Source organism: Oxyura jamaicensis, chromosome 3 (genome assembly GCF_011077185.1).
Source record: "Oxyura jamaicensis isolate SHBP4307 breed ruddy duck chromosome 3, BPBGC_Ojam_1.0, whole genome shotgun sequence".
Classification (NCBI taxonomy): domain Eukaryota; kingdom Metazoa; phylum Chordata; class Aves; order Anseriformes; family Anatidae; genus Oxyura; species Oxyura jamaicensis.
Window position 1 is genome coordinate 47,348,670 of NC_048895.1, and position 17,696 is coordinate 47,366,365.

The 17,696-nt window shown below is 35.7% G+C and overlaps 1 protein-coding gene across 2 annotated transcripts in view; it reads left to right on the plus strand.

Annotated features, from left to right (window-relative positions):
- The window catches only part of PRKN (parkin RBR E3 ubiquitin protein ligase), a 743,993-nt gene that overhangs the window by 259,356 nt on the left and 466,941 nt on the right, over positions 1–17,696 (plus strand). For both annotated transcript variants that reach the window (XM_035323308.1, XM_035323309.1), the window contains exon 4: positions 13,758–13,876. In XM_035323308.1, the coding sequence (XP_035179199.1) occupies positions 13,758–13,876 (119 nt within the window). The remainder of the gene's footprint in view (positions 1–13,757; positions 13,877–17,696) is intronic.

Genomic DNA, 17,696 nt, shown 5'->3' on the forward strand with positions numbered 1-17,696 from the left:
CATCATACTTTGTCTACATCATTCTTACTAAATACATGTGCACCTATGAATGAGATTGATAATTAAGATGAAGGGATTTCTTCTCCAAAATTCAAATGTCTTGATTTAATTTTTAGCTCATCAAACGCAGGTAAATTTGAAACATGCTATTTCTCATGATCTCTCTGGTCAAACCCTCACATACTGACATACAATATATAACAGTCCTTAAGAAATGACAAACACTTCCTTATGCTTTTTAACAAATACCATGTGGAATGCTTATTAAAAATTGCCAATACTTCTCCTACATTGTGCTGGTCCAAGCCCTATCTTTTCATAATTCATCTCTGATACAATACAGCAAATTAGCTTTATGTAATCTGTCAGAGAGAATATTCCTTAATATTCCCTTCCCTCATCATTCTTCTTTTATTGTGTGCCTTTTTTTCAGAGTTAAAATGTAAGTGATTTCTCCATTGTTAATTTCCTTTACTATTTTATCTCTTTGATTGAGTGTCTGGCTCTCATCTCCAACACTCAACTTCACTGCTTATGCAAAATATCTCTTTGATAGTATGTCTGTTACTCTATCATCTTGTTCAAAACCATCAAATCACAGTGCTGCCATCTGAGTATTATTCTACATTATGGAGGGAGCTTTTTTGACTAGCAAATTCCCATGATCATAGTACTCCTGCTACTGCTACTTCCCAAACTTTTTCATACATCCAAATACAGCTATGACGTGTTCTGACCTGTTTTTTCCTGGCCATATCTCTTCACATTTATGACTTCAGTATTTTAGTTTTGTTCAGTTAATACAGTCATTGCTGCAATGAATGCCAACAACATCCTGGGCTACATTTGGAAGAGCGTTGTCAGCAGGTCGAAGAAGTCACTCCCTCTACCCAGCCATAGTGAGACACATTTGGAGTGCTGGGTCCAGTCCTGGGCTGCCCAGTACAAGAGAAATTTGGACATATGGGAGCAAGTCCAGCAAAGGGCTACAAAAATGCTTAAATGCTTGAAGCATCTGACATACAAGGAGGGGCTGGGAGGGCTGGGACTCTCCAGTCTGAACAAGGGAAGGTTCAGGGGAATATTATCAAGATGTCTAAATAGCTGGAGGGGATAAAGTGAAGAAGATGAAGCCAGGGTCTTCTCAGTGGTGCTAAGAGAATTGACAAGAAAGAACAGGCACAAATTTGTTGACCACTGGCACAAGTTGCCAAGAGAGTTTGTGAAGTCTCTATACCATTCAAAACCCACCTGGACACAGCTCTGAGCAACCTGCTGCAGCTGACCCTGCTCTGAGCGATGGGATTGGACTAGACTAGACTAGAGGTGCCTTGCCACCTCAGAAATTCTGTGATTCCTTTGTAATCTGGGCTTCTGAGACTGGCTAGTCTTATTTATCTCTGCCTTTCTAGTACTGCATGTTTAGGGATGGATCACTTTTGTTGTATGTGTCATTAGATAGGGACAGTGGGAGGCAGCAGGCTTCACTCCTATTTTCATTACTTTCATGCCTTTTTACCATCCCCATGCTATTCTTCTTCCTGACTTTCTCTCTGTTATTTATTTTCTATCTATCTGCTAAGCACACTGATTTCATCTCTTTACTGTCAACCTCTACAGACTCGCACACTTATTACAAGGACATGTACATATAATATGATAGAATGCAGCACAAAGATGCCTAGTGTAGTGCTAACCCAGACAAATCTGCATGACCCAATATAGAACTGTGCAGATCTGACAAGCTCAGATCTGGAAAATGTATACCACTATTAGAATAGTGTTACATCTATATTCAAAAGTTCTATTAATACGAGCTTCAAGGTGTTGCCTTAAGCTTGTTTTTCTGTGTGTTTGAGAGCCTAAACTAATAAATTCCTATGCTGATCTAGTGTAGATTTACTGCCTTGGAGGTGTCTTTGCCAGACTCCATTGTAGGTCATTCAATAAAGCAGTCATTACTACCAATCTGTGCAAGCAAAACCCTGACACAGAATATTAGTATTTCAGTTCTTCATTAACGCAACAGTCCTTTTGCTGGAATTAAAGATAGTTTTTCATATATTTATGCTTAAAAGACAGCAAAGTCCAAAGAAGGTTTATTTTACCTTGACCAGGTCCCTCGTCTTATGATGTTGCTAGTTTTCTGTTCTTCAAATATAAACCACTTGTCTTCACTTTCATGACCTTTCACACACTATAACCATTGTACATCTCAATCTCATTGAGTGGTTAGGAGCTGAGTCTGTTATTGACAAATATTAGATGCCAGTCTGTAGTGTTTTATTTGTTGGATTTTCATCATGTTCCTCATCTTTCCTTCTGCTATTGGGAGAAGATAGATTTTTACAAAGTCAGCTTATCATTCTCCTTCAGTTTTTCTCTTGAAAGGTATTAGCCATGAAACCTATGAAGAACTTGCCAAGTGCTGGGTTACTGGTAAGCTGAGGTGGCATAATTTTTTTCCCCGATAAAAAGTTGCATAGAAAATTAAAAATTGAATGTTAAGTTGAATTAATTTATTGCAAAGCTGTAAAGAAATTTACAGCAATGAAAAATTTAGGGCAGCTTATATATATTGGTGTTTAACTGTCACAGACCTTATTTGTCAAATGTATGTACAAACTGACTCCTAGGTAGAGCACCAATGACGTTTCCCTACGTTTGTATAGTCTGTTGTGCAAATGTGGACTAAACATGGATTTCTCAAGTCTTCCCAAAAGTAGCAGTTATTTCAAATTTTCTGGTTTCTTCTGAAAATGGATGTAGGACAGTGGAATCATCAATTCATATCAATGTATATCAATACAAATCAATATCAATATCAAATGTATATCAATGAATTGAATACTTAAAGTATTAATTCCCATCTTTTCTAAATATGGCTAAGGTATACTACATTTTTCAGTAATGCTTTTAAACCTGAAAAAGTGCATGTGGAATACTAAGTTATTACAAAACTATGTATGCACAGGCATCCACGTAGGCCATTATTATTAGGTTATTTGGAATATGTTTCTTTATATCAGGTGAAATCTCTTTGAAAATGTCTCTGAAAAAAAAAAAAAAAGTATTCAAAATAATAATATTTGCTTATAAAAAGAAAGCTTTAGAAAAGCAAAATAACAACAGAAAAGAATAGAATGAAAGATCATACTCTTTTGAATGCCCAAGAGATCAGAACCAAATAAAAAGACTGAAGTATTAGCAAAAGCACAGAAAATGAAAAGTACTTTTGAAATTACATTGGTATTGTTATGATCATAATCAAGATGAGGAAACAATGCTTTAAAGAATTATATTACCTATATTAAATATTACAGTGGTAGAAGCATTCTTCAGAAAATGAAGGTGCAGTGCAGAACACAATATATAAAGTTTATTAAGCTTCAGATGGCAGCTTGAAATTCAAAAACAGGCAAGGGAATTCAAAGAAAATAAATTAAGATTTATAATCTAGTAATTTAAATTTGTAATAATTGTACAAAGACCTGTTGTCTTTTAATTGCTAAAATATCTACTACAGCAGAGCTAAAGACTATAAGTATCCATGGGTACTTGTGGATAACAGCAAGTGCATAAATATCTAAACTTTAAAAAATAATGATTTGAAAGTCATTTGATAAAGACTTATGGGACAGGATTTTTTCATGTGGAGGGAACACAGAAAGCCTCCAACAGGGCATGATCTGCTTTGCATGGAAGGTGTCATCCTTCTGCGTATGACTGTCCTTTGACCTTCCCGTGGCAGCCTGGAAGTCAAATCAGGTTGGATCAGTGAATCTGTAACTACATACCCAAGGTTCAGTCCTTCTGAAGGGATGCAGCAGGACAGTGAAATGTAGTAACAGATTACTTCCACCTCTTTCTTACATGAAAGGATGACAGTGACTACACAAGCTCAGATGAAAGATTTATTTAGAACAGTATTTTATTGCTAGTCTACAGATTCTGCCGGTAGCTTGTATAAAAGCAAATTAGTCTGCTAATGGTATCTTCTAGGATACTTATCCCAGTCTTGGTCACCTTCTCTATGCCTCTTAGCCTCTTATGATTTTGTAGATCTCTATGATACTCTCCTTTAACTAATTTTTTTTTGGGGGGGAGGGGAAGGGTTAGAAAGTCATAGTCTACTTCAGAGATTGGTATGGATGCTACTGATTATCCATTCCCTCTTTTGTTGTATCTTTTCAATTCTACTGTATCCTCCTCTGAAATAGAACAGGTAGAACTGCAAATGCTTTTAAAAATGGAACATACCATGGAATTTGTGGTGGCATTTGTACAGCACTGTTTTCTACTCTTTCTCTTTTTCTTTCCCTAATAAGTCCTAGCATTCAATTTATTTTTTTGATTGCTACTGAGCATTGAGCTGACATTTTTGATTTTTGTAGAACTATTATAAACGTAAGATCATGTTTCTATGTGGTAATAAGTAGTCAAGCCCACCATTGTATGTGTGAAATTATTTTTCCCATGTACATTACCTTATATTTATCTACAATGAATTTCATTTTTCATTTTATTACTAGACATTCAGCATCCTGCATTCTTCATTTTTTTTTTCCAATTGGCCTTCATTTTTTCTACCCTGAATGCAAACATATCACCAGCAAACTGTCATTTCACTGTTCATTTCTCTTTTTCTGATGGTGAACACAGTCCTAGCACAATTTCCTGGGAAATTTACTGAGAAAACTGACCATATAATCCTGACCTGTTTTTTGTGTTTTAACCAGTTATTTGGCTACCTTTTTTTTTTATATATATATATATATATATACATATATATATATTAATAATAGTGGTATTTCTACTTAAAAATGCTGATTTTTTTAATGTTTTAGTTTTTGGAATAACTGAATTATCTTCCATAAACTTGCTACCTCACTATTTATTCAATTTCAATTTTTATGCACATATATATAAACACTATAATTACTGGTTCAGATATTGGGAAAACAAACAAACAAACAAAATAAAATGAGGAGGGTAACAGAATATTCTTTTATGGTAAAGATTGAAAGAGAAAGCCTAAGAAACCTTTCCCCTGCTCCATCCCAAATTTTAGATATTTGAAATAGATTTTTTTTAAAATTATTAGAAGACTCCTGTTTTTTGCAAGCATAATTTTTTAATTGGAAGAGAAGGATCCTAAAAGCTAAATGTCCCCCTGTTGTTTTTTTTAAGTACTTCAATATTCCATCTCTTACATGGGCATTATATACACACTTTTCAGCCAAATTCCAACTCTTCTTAATATCCTCTCTTATTTTCCTTTGTAGTCCTTGTTACACTGACAATTCTTTTTTTTTTTTTTTTTCCAAACAGTTGTGTCTTCCATATGCCGTAGTTATCTGACATTTTCAAAATCATATTTGAGTCTCAAGAAAATGAATTATTTTTTTAAGTTCAGTCTTCTTAATATTGTTATCTATACTGCAGAAATACTGTAACTATCACATTTGCAGGCAAAAAAATAGTTCTTGTCCACAGTATCACCAAATAGGATTCATGTCACCTAATTTTATAGGTCTGCAATGTAAATATCTGTAAATATCTGTACCAGACCTAGGTGTCCTAAATCCTCACAACAGAGAGAAACAGACTATTTTAGGCACAATGTATCTGATATACTTATATATTTTTATATCTACTTTAGGATGAATCAAATCAAACCATAAAAGTGCCAGTTTTTCTCAGTTTTTATGAAAAAAAAATATGGTTTGACCAGTTTTTATGAACCTATCTGTCAAATAAATACCATTCTCATAGTCTAAATTAGACAGGCATCATAGAAAATATTATCATTATCAACATGTAGCTATGTGTCCTGTGAAATCTGTATAGATAAAGATTATGGACAGTTAAAAAAAGAAAAGGTTAAAGGTAAAATGTATCTATTGCATTTTTGGAAAGCAAATGAGATATTTTAAGTAATATCCCTCTCTCTCTCTCTCTGGTGCAGAAATATAACCTGCACACTTTGTTAAAGTTTAGCTTTATGTGTAAATTTTCATTGCTTTGGGACTACCGGGCATATACTGCAGATGTTTTTCCTCCTACTGTGTTGAATCAAGTGGAATCCTTAAAGTGAGGACAGTTGGAAAAATACTTTTTTCACTTCTAACTTTTTATGTTTCATTATGTGGGTGCAAGTGGCTAAAATGATCTGAGAGGTCTCTGACAGCCAGTCTACATTTTACAAATTGCAACTAGTCTAAATGTAAATATAATGGAATCTGAAACAATGTTAGCTTTATGCAATTTTCAGTCTGTTGAAAGACTTCCCTATAGCTGTGTCCTCTTTTAAATAGTTGAGTTAAAGAAAAGAATCAGTAATCATTATCATCTATATGAAAATGTGCTTCAAATGAAAACAGTAGGCTAACTCCTAATATCCCTATTCAAATTTTATTCACTTAAACAGTCATATAGATGATAATGGGTGTTTTGACTGATTAGAGAATTCAGAATGAGATCTATAGTGATTATGACTAATGTTTTCTGATTAGCTAGTCATGCATATAAAAATAATTGGTCTATACTATCACTAACATGTATAAAGCTCCCACAGCATGTTCATCATTAATAGGACAGAAAAAAAGGAGGTAATTCAAGTCCAAAGGAGCTTAAAAATCTAAATGTGGAGAAAGCACAAAACACTGGGAGACATATCAGAGAATGCTACGTTTTTCTTTTGTACAAAAACAGTAAAGGGAGAGAACAGTGTTAATACATTCTGTGAATAGTGTTTGTGATGAAATTAGCTTTGAAGAGGTAGAAGAGGGTGTCTCATTGGGATGAAAAGACAGGTCCATGCACAGATCATAAATGAGCAGCCTTTTGCATTCTTTTTGTTGTTGTTGTTGTTTTGTTTTGTTTTTGTTTGTTTGTTTTCCATGACCAGTTAGAGCTTCATAATTAAATTAACTTGATAGAGAAAGCCACTAAGCATCTTACTAAGATGGTAGCCTGCAATAAATGGCTTTGTCTTCTGATATTGTCTTCTGATATTTGAAAGTGAAAACTGCAAAAAAAAAATATCTGACTACTTATTAAATTTTAGGTTTTACATCAACAAATTTGGTTTGTCATACATTTACATTATACATATATGTATATGCACATATATATAGTCACACATATTACATGTTCTACAAAAGTAATCTCACAGGCAAACCCAAGCTACTAGGGCTCCACAAATTTCCACTTGGCAAACAAGTGCAGGATGGATTTCAATCTATGAGGGTGGGTAAATACCAGAACAGGTTGCCCAGAGAAGTTGTGGATTGCCCATCCCTGGGGGTGTTCAAGGCCAGGCTGGATATATCTTTGAGCAACCTGGTCTGATGGGAGGTGTCCCTGTCCATGACAGGGTTGGAACTAGGTGATCTTTAAGATTTTTTCCAACTCAAAACATTCCATAATTCTATGTTTCTATGATTTCACATGTCAGCCTTTGTAAAGTTTTTGACAATTTAGCATCATATTGGCAGCAGCAAACTGAGAGCACAAATATGTATAAAAACATGGTGGAGTTTCTGTGAACTTGTCTACTAAGTTGTAGCTTGGGAGTAGTTAGTAGTAGTTCATCATCAAAATGGAGGGATATATTGAATGGGTCTGCCCTACATTTGGTATTAATCAATACTCTCATTAATGATCTGGATGATGAAATAGACTCTACATTTATTAAATCTGTAGACAGCACCAAGTTAGGAGAGAATGCTAATAAACTGGATGACAGTCTTAGAATGCAAAACTATCATGACAAATGGGAAATTTACTCTGAAAAAAACACAGTGCTTCTCAGAAGGGTCCGGTATACATACTGCACTTGTCTGGCAGTATTCAGCAACACAGGTACAGAATTGGTTAAAACAGAAGAAAAAAAAAAGAAGAAAGACTTCAGTTGGAATATTGTGACAAGACTGGGGAGCTACACCTAATGCCCTTTAAAGAAAACTCCAAGAGAAATGTTTTGAAATCTAAAGATTATTGCATATACGAAAAGAATGACCATATTGGGGTTTAATAGCACAAGAAGTAGAAAACCAATATAAAAACTGCTGCAAAGAGAAAGAAAATAATTTCTTTTCCATATCTTTGGTGATAGGTAGAGGAAACAGTAATTTAGTTTCAGCACAGAAAATTAAAACTAAAAATAATATCTTCTTAATGACAAAGGTATTGATTGAAATACTAGAACAAAACACCTCAGGAAAGACATTGTGAATTTTCTATGGCTGCAGCTGGGAGAAACATTTCCTGGGACTCCAGAAAGGAGACATTCCCATATTTTCACTGAAAGACTCAGCCCTGTAAGTGTTCTCACCAAATACAGAGAACAATTTAGGTAGACCAGTGTAGCCAAGCAGCTGTTGAAATGATTTTTGCAGTGTTGGAACAAGTTATGAGAAAAATTTACTGATGCAGATGGAAATGAATCATTTGCCTGCTAATTTATCTCTTCTGAATAAAATGAAAGACAAAAATGTTATGCACTTCTAAGTCAGATTTCTCTTAAGTTTGACATATTGGAGATGATTTCTTAAAAAGCCAACCTTTGACCATGTGGTGAAAAATGCATTTGTACCTATGAAAAACTCAGCTTTAGCTCTGGTCACCAGAGAGACGAGATCAGTACCTGCCCCTCTGCTCCCCGTCACGAGGAAGCTGCAGGCCACATTGAGGTCTCCCCTCAGTCTCCTCTTCTTGAGGCTGAACAATCCAAGTGACTTCGTTAGCTCCTCAACATTTCATCCTCTAGACCCTTCACCATCTTCATAGCCCTCGTTTGGACACTCTGTAATAATTTTATGTCCTTATATTGTGGTGCACACACTACTTGAGGTAAGTCTGCAAGAGCACAGAGGAGAGTGGAACAATCACTTCACTCAGCCAGCTAGCAGTTCCATGCTTTATGCACCCCGAGGTATGGTTGGCCCTCCTGGCTGCCAGGGCACACTGCTGGTTCATATTCAACTTGTTGTCAACCAGAACCCCCTGATCCCTTTCTGAGGGGCTGCTCTCCAGGCTCTTGTCCCCCAGTTTGTATGTATAACCAGGGTTGCCCCATCCCAAGTGCAGAATTTAGCATTTGATATTGTTAGACTTCATGTGGTTGGTGATTGCCCAGCTCTCTAATTTGTCAAGACCTCTCTGCAAGGCCTCTCTACCCTCAAGGGAGTCAACAGCTCCTCCCCAGTTTAGTGTCATCAGCAAACTTACCTTCAAGTCCTGCATCCAAGTCATTTACAAAAAAACATTAAAGACAACTGGCCCTAAATGGAGCCCTGGGGAAACCCACTAGTGACTGGCTGCCAGCCTGATGTAACCCCATTTACTAGAACCCTTTGAGCCAAACCCATCAGCCAGTTGTTCAACCATTATTTTATGTATTTATCTAACTGTATGCTGGACATTTGGTCCAGAAGGATACTGTGAGTAATAGTATCAAAATCTTTGCTGAAATCTGCTAAGATTATGTCAATTGTCTTCTCTGGGTCAACCAGGTTGGTGACCTTGTCATAAAAGGAAATTAAGTTTCTTAAGCATGACTTTCACCTCATGAAACCATGTTGGCTGTGACCAATTACTGCAATGTCTTTCAGGTGTTTTTCCAAAACTCACAGAATAATCTCCTCCATAATTTTACCAGACACTGAATTGAGATGGACAAGCCTGTAGTTACCAGGTTCTTCTTTCTTGCCCTTCTTGAAAATTGGAACAATGTTTGCCAGCTTCCAATCAACTGGAACATCTCCAGATTCCCAAGATCATTGAAAAATAGTTGAGAGAGGTCTTGTGATGACATCAGCTAGCTCTCTGAGTATCCTGGAATGAATCCCATAGACTTACATGCATCCAAGTGGATGGCAAGCAAATCCTGAACAAGTTTGGGGTTTGCGGGGAGTTTATTGTTACTGCAGTCATGGTCCTCCATCTCAGGGCTCCAGGGGTCCCAGGGCCCATCACTGGTGTTGAAGACAGAGGTAAAAAATCCATTAAAAGTCACTGCTTTGTCAACATCCCGGTTTGTGAGTTGACCATCCATGAACCAATGTTTTCTCTGGTCCTTCTTTTGCTGTTAACATGTTTTAACTATCCCTGACAGTACTGGCTATCTTCAACTCTAATTGAGCTTTGACTGCACAAATTTTCTCCCTTCAAAGGCAAAAAGAATCTCTGTAGTCCTCCCATGTTACCTGACCTTCCTTCCAGTGGCCATACATGTTTGTTTTTCTTTTAGTTGTCCTCCATCCACCAATGTATGTAACTGCAAACAGACTACTAATTATAATTTAATTTATTTGTTGTTCTAATGCACACCTTCAGTATTAGAATCAGCACTAAAGGGACTTCCAATTTTTTTAGCTTGTAATTTGCTGTGTCTGCACATTCTTGCTGAGTATAAGTGTTATACAATATTAATGGAGAGCTTTATGAAAACCTATAGACCATGATTGAATGAGGAAAGATGAGGTTGTAAGGTTGGTGCTGCAGCCATTTGAGTGATTACTGGCATGGTGCCATAATTACAATTCTTATTACTACTCCTGCGTCAGAGCTAATGGATAAAGTAGATTTCTTTGTCCTTGTTTCTCAGTTCCCCTCTGAAAAACTATTCAAGGGGATACAGTCTCAGCCAAGGGCCTTGCTAAAGCTCACAGTGATATTGACAAGTCAGTAAAGAGTTTAATTCTTGTCATCAGTATTGTACACTATGCCAACTTTTAACATTTGCGTATTTAATTCAGTCTCTCCTCCTCCTGGTGATGCTTCTCAGGACATACACTGAATAAAGTAACTGCACTTGGTGAGACTGAGATCAGCATATGTGTATAAAATGGTGAATAGATTGCTGAAAATTTTCACTTACTCCTTTCTTCTCACATCAGAACATTCCTCAAGTAGTGATCTGCCTCTCTGGCTGCCTCTCTGGCAGTAGGAGATGTTTCAAAAGTTATTCTGGGCATCTGCATTGCTTAACTGCTCTGATTCATTATGCTATAAATTTATTTCTTGTTGTGTTTCAAATTTTTGCCTCAGGGATGTGTATAGGGGGTACTTTTTAAATTCATGAAAAAGAAAAAAATAAGAAGTGTTAAGAAATATAAATATTGAGTAAATGCAGTCTGTTTTTGCAAGGAGTAAATATCAAGCTAATGCACAAGATTTATCCTTTACAGTAAATCATCAGTATGTCTCATTTTAGGCTTCTCCTATGACTGCTGTTTTCTTACTGCAGTATTCAGTCATGCTGATTTATGCCATACTATCTTGTGAATATTTTGCAGACTCTTATCAATAATACAGTTTTATCTTTGGGTGCAGATGGAATAAGCTTAGAACAAATAGCAGGCAGAAAGTATGATTTCTGCCTCAAGTAGTTTTCTGTTTGAAACAAACTTGATATAAAATGTCAGACATACACAAGACATCAGGGAATGGTGGATTGGATCAGGAAAGGCATCAGCCCAATTAAAAAAATATTTTATTCCATAAGGGCTTATGTACTCAGTAAGATGTTTCTGTTTGACTGGAAGGATTTCATTAGAGTCATAGCAGTAATCCATCAAGGAGGTAGGAGGAATCAGGACAGTGGCATCACAGATTTACTCAGGTAGATGCTTCTCTGTGTGAACAGAAGCAGCAGCAGTCAAATTAGGTTTCAAAGACCATGCAAGAAAACAGAGCAATGGCAGAGCACTGTTGATACCAGACTTGGCTCTGGTCTCACTGCCTGCAGCTGAAACCGAGTCTGAATTACTGGAAGCATCTTGTTTATGGCGGGCCTCATGTAGCAATGGCATACTTAAGTCATTAAATACTTCCTTCAAATTATACTAAATTTACTGCCCTTTTGTTTTGTTGGTTGACCTGCTGATCCTGCATGGAGGAATTACCAAAAGTAAAATACAATTACTTGCCAGTGTATGCCTTCTCATTTTCAATACTGTATTTTAGATTTGTATGTATGTTTGTATTCTAGCTCAAATTGAAGCTAATCTAAAAATGTTCTTGGCCCTACTGTTAGGAACCTTGGGTAAAATATGAGTAAATAGACATCCAAATGTACAAAATTTTGACAAATTTAGTTTGGAGTCACCTCTCAACCTTGTACCATATATTATTGAATAGTTCAGCCTATGTCTCTATCTTTAGCTGAACTATTTTTATCTTAGAACTATGTTATAGATTGATTTGAGAAGTATGCTCTCAATTGTTTTGAGTTGCAGCTGTTCATGTGTCCATTATGTGTGAAAGGGTGAATGTGTGCTAATTTTCTGTGGAGTCTGAATTCATTTGAAATTGTTATGTTTTATATTCAGTTATAGTAATTAATAATTCACAGGGAAGCATAATGAAAATACTTGATAGATCAGTTTACTAAAATTAATATTGGAGACATCACTTATGTTTCTGAAAACTTGAAAGAAATGATACGTGTTAAAACCATGTGTTACAAAATTTGCTCCTTCATTAGTGTATGTCTCTGGAGAGATCTACATCTTTTTTTTTCTTAGAAAAAAAGTTTTGGATGACAGTTCTCTGAGGTTGACTTTTGGAAACTAGTTGCTCATAAATGTTTGACACCTATGAATAGGTGTAACATGAAATTCATATGGATTTTCAGTAGCAGAATGCAGGGACTTATATTCATCATGTGAAGGACGTGTAAAGATAAAGTAAATCAGTTGTGTTGAAAAACATTATTCTTGATGATATATAAGGTGGTAACACATTAGCACTGTAGTGTATATAGGGTGTATTGCTGATAAAAGTAGGGAGAGGTAGCAAGATGGGGAAGAAAAAGGAGAAGAGTTTTGTTCTCTAAGGGACTGTTACAGATTCTAAAGTTCACCCCTGCTGAGGCAAATCTCCACAACTATTCCTCTTGATACTGGGAATAGAATGCTAAAGCTTTGTTCTGGTCTCAGTTCAAGTTCTGATAATAAGCTTGAGTGTCTGAACTTGGAGATGACTAGTCTACATTAAAACCACATTATGAATCTTCCTTCATTTTCTAAGGAATAAGAATAATCATCCTACAAAGCGGTTTACTCAAAACAGTGACCAGGATTGCAAGTGAAATCACAATCATTAGCAATGCCTCAGGCTTACACAATTCTCTGCGTATTCTATAGTTGCCCAGAACAGAATGTATTTCATTTCATTTTCCTTGAAAATTGACTTGGCAGCAGTTTACAAACTTCGCTAGGCAATATCACTGCCAGCAAAAATAAAGAAATGTTTTTTGTTATTCCACAAATAAAACTAAATTTACTAACTTAAATATTTGTTTTCTTCTTGTGATATCAATCAAACTAATCTTTTAAAGTTTATCCAAGGAAATATTCATGCAATTTGGACTCACTCAAACTTGCAGCTATACAAATCTAGATTAGAAGTAAGACACCAGTTATGGAGAGATGGAGTAATTAGTCTTATACATCACTTGCCAAAGATTACAGTTATTTCTTATCAGTGATAAGCTCAACCTCAAATTAGAATATATTTTCTAGGGGTTTAATGGTAGTTTGCCTTTATATATTGATCAAGAAGCAGGAGTTACTCAAATGTGCTAAGTACACCAGGGAAGAAGATCACAATGCTGTCTTCAGGCCTTAAAAACATTTTTTCCCCCTTGTTTATCACTTATTAAATAAAAACTTTTCATTATAGCCTGATACTGATTTTCAGTATAAATCAAATGGTTTTGTTTGTATGTTTGTTTTTCTTCCTGACAGGTGCAGCTAGTTACAACAGTTTTTATGTTTTCTGCAAAGATTTCTGCCAAGCTGTTAAACCTGGGAAACTAAGGGTCCGCTGCAGTGTGTGTAAACAAGGAACGCTGACTTTGGCAAGGGTAAGCAGGTGTTTCAATTTTTTTGGACTGTATAGAAATTATATATATATTTCTGTCTATCCATTCGCATATATGTAGCTAAGTATATATGTATTTTTACTGAAATCTTTTATTGCTATTTATGTCTGAGAAGAGTAATTTAAAGCTTGGTGAAGATTTCATTAACTTATCTCCACTACTTGCAGTACACACAAGGAAAACATTGCAAACTGTATCTCCAATCCTGTGAAGACATTCTTGGCTTTATATTCGAAGTCCTAATGGTTAGCCTGGTAGTATGCATAATATGTACAACTTAAGGGTATGCTTAAGGGTTACAATTATAGGTGCTTATGCAAAGCCTGGATCAGTGTTTATGGGCACAGAAAGACCTGAATTCAGTGCCAGTGACTGTGAATGTTATGGAATGAGACAAGGAGGAATTAAGTGGCTATGCAGCTGAGAATATTCATCTCTCCAGCTCAGCTAGTGTATGTGAAGTCAGGGAAACATTACTACGGTGGGACAGAAAGTTAGTAGAACTGTCAGGCTTGGTTTGCATCTAAAAATAGATGCATTGTTATTTGACTTGAATTTACAGTAGTGTGAAGTACTGGAGGTGTTTTTTTTTGTTTGTTTTTGTTTTTGTTTTTGTTTTTTTCCCTCTGTTGTGCTGAATTTCACTGGTTGTGATACTGGGGAATAAGAGTCCTTCCTCTCTCATAAATCACAGTGTTTGTCAACCAGGTTTGTTCTGTGAAAGGCTTAGGCTTGTGTGGAAGACTGAACCTTACCATGCTGTAAATGTTGGGGAGCTTTCCGTGATGCATATTTAACTGTGTAAGTGTGCTGTGGTTTAAAGGGGTTAATTTCACTTTCATGTTCTTGATGTAGCCCAATACTTCAACATCATGACATGTTGTTGTCCCCATCATAGCACTGTGAGACTCTTAAAAAACCCGGCTACTGTAATCTAATTGAAACAATAAAGTATAGTAGAGCTTATACATATATAAATTAAAACCCCACAACAACAAACCCTCTCAAGCTGTGTGCTATTTCTGAATTACTTGCATATCTCAAATTTATTTCAGAGGCTTACAAGTGTTGCATATTGTGATGTTTCAAATGAACACATCTAAAAGCCTTTGTTTTCTCTGAAAAGTCACACTTAAATATTTGTGATTAGTATAGGCTTAAATCACATATAAATCAAGGTACAGAAGTTGCCTTTAATGTACATCTCCATTGGTATAATACTCAGAAGGGATATAAACACAGGTGACAGTGTGTTCAGATTGAATGCAAACAGCCATTGCTGCTTAATGATTGTTTTTATCACTAGCTGTCTTTGAAGTCTGTGTATTGCAAGGACGGCACAGAACATGTGTCCTTTCCTAGACTTGGTGTCTTCTTTAGGCATGGCCAGGCTTATGAAATTATCACTTTCACTCCTGTAATGTTTGATTTGGAATCATTATGTTTCTTGTATTAAGGAGACTTAAATACATTTACAAACTTGAAGTTCTTACGATATTGGCTACATAGTAGTCTTCACTTTGTCTCCCAAGAATTCCTCATGACTCCATTATTTAAAAAATAAAATAATAAAAAAAAAAAGGAAAGAAAGGAAACACTACTATAAAAAAATCCAGTACTGCATATTTCTAAATAAACTTGTAGTACCTGATTGTCTGGAATGTATGCAGACCTACATTCTTTTGACAAAATTTGTGTCAATAAATATACACAAGCTGTTAATTTCCATTGAATGACAGCTGCATCTTTTTTTCTGTTAGCATATTTTGCATTAGGTATGAACAGAAAGTCACTGGAAACTTGCAGTGGAAGCATTTGCCAATTTCAAGATTGGTTAAAAAAAATAACAGCTTTCAAAAGATTTGATAAGGTACTTCAGTATGAAAGTACAAAAGAGAAAAGGGAAATATATTTTAGAGAGTGTCAAATGATAATTTTTGACAGTTTCATTATTTTATTAAGGTCTATAGAAATAATTTGCAGTTCAGGATCTTGTTACTTTCTCCCCAAAATAAAGAAAATATGTTATTCCTTCCCTCTCAACCTCAGTGAAGCAAGGCAGATAGAACAGCAAGTGCACTGTTCCATTAGTTTGGGCTGGCAGTCCTCAGTGCTTCCAGAAGTGAAATATTTGCAATAAGGACACACTTACGGTAGTGAATGTGCTAAGCAACAGTAAGTTTGTTTTATAAATACATGCAATCTACCTCAGTCCTGTGGTTATGAAGATTAGGTGCAGATTTAATATGTGCCTGGCCCTAGCAACCTTTTTTCTTCTCACTTGCTGTCCATCTTCCAGGGAGACAGAAAGTAATTCCAGCAGGGGAAGCTTGAACCAGGCCTCATTTATTTTTCAATACTATGTAGAAACCTCCCTGCATTAATGCTAGGCAAAAGCGTAGTCTCTGAGCTGGTGCTTTGTATATGCTATGCTTTCTTCAGTGCATCACAGTCTACAGTAAGCAAGTTATGTCAGGCTGAAAATGTTATCAAAACTTGATCTTTGCGTATATTAAAAAAAAATAAAAATTATACAAGTTAGAAGGTAGCGTGTTACCACAAACCCTCTACGTTGCTTGTCCAGTCCCAACTCGACTGTGCCAACGATTGCTAATAGACTTCATCTTTACTGGTATTACGATCTTTACTGGTATTATGATTTCCCTTTTATAGAGAAGTTGGTGATGTCCATGAAGTGGACATAGGTGAACTATAAAAAATCACACTAGAGATTTGTCAGAAAAGACTTTTTTTTTTTTTTTTTTTTTAAGATATATTTTATCCAGTGCTCAGTAAACTGTGCCTGACCTTTACCAGGCAGCATAGGAAGTTGCTTAAGAAGCTCTCTTGTGCCATAAGCAGCAAAGCACCATCTAAGCCAGCATTTGTTACAGTAATTCTTTCACTGAGATGAAAGTGAATACCTTTGTAAAACCCACACAAAGCTTTGGGCAGCTTTAACTTACTCAACATGCTAATTCTTTTCTCTACCTAAGCCACAAATGACCAAGCTAATTAAATTGAGCTTTCTTTTTTCATGGTGTGTTGACTGACTGACATTTTAAAATATTACTTATTCATTTAAACAGTCTTATTCTAAAACCTTATTTAACTGTCATTCCTATTTGCATAGCATTATTTTAATATATGATGCCCCGAGTAAATTTATTATACTGTTTTTCCATGAAATTAAAGAGCCCACTATTTTTATTTTCACCCGAGACATCCATCTAAATATTAAATTTGTAATTTTCCAGATGACACTTATGTTGGCGTTTTATGAACATTTCATGACCTGATTCTTTATGGAAGATATATACCAGACTGATTTAATTATAAGGAAACATCAGTTACTGCAAAAGTATCACCTCTCCCTAGTTTCTCTAATTAATCAAGCACAAAAGCATGTATGGATAGACTGGAGCGTGGGAGTCTCATGTAGACCACATACAAGCCTGCCAGCAACTTTGTCCAAATAGCTCCAAAAATTCTAGTCATCAGCTTCACACCGGTTTATAACTTTTGTTGCTTTCAAGCTTTAAAAAATCTATTTTTTTTTTCTTATGGTGCTGCAGTTTGTTTCAGTAGCCATGATTCAGATAGGGCATTCCCCTTTTCAGGAAAATAAAATAAAATAAACAAAAAACCCCACCCAGGTCACATTGAGACTTTATTTTTATTTTTATTTTAGCATTTACATTAACTCTATAATGAAAAGGAAAATGCAGTGGAAAGCCTGTTTCTGCAAACTGTTATACACCAAGCTGTGTACTTAAAGCACACTTTTAAAATGTACCTGACT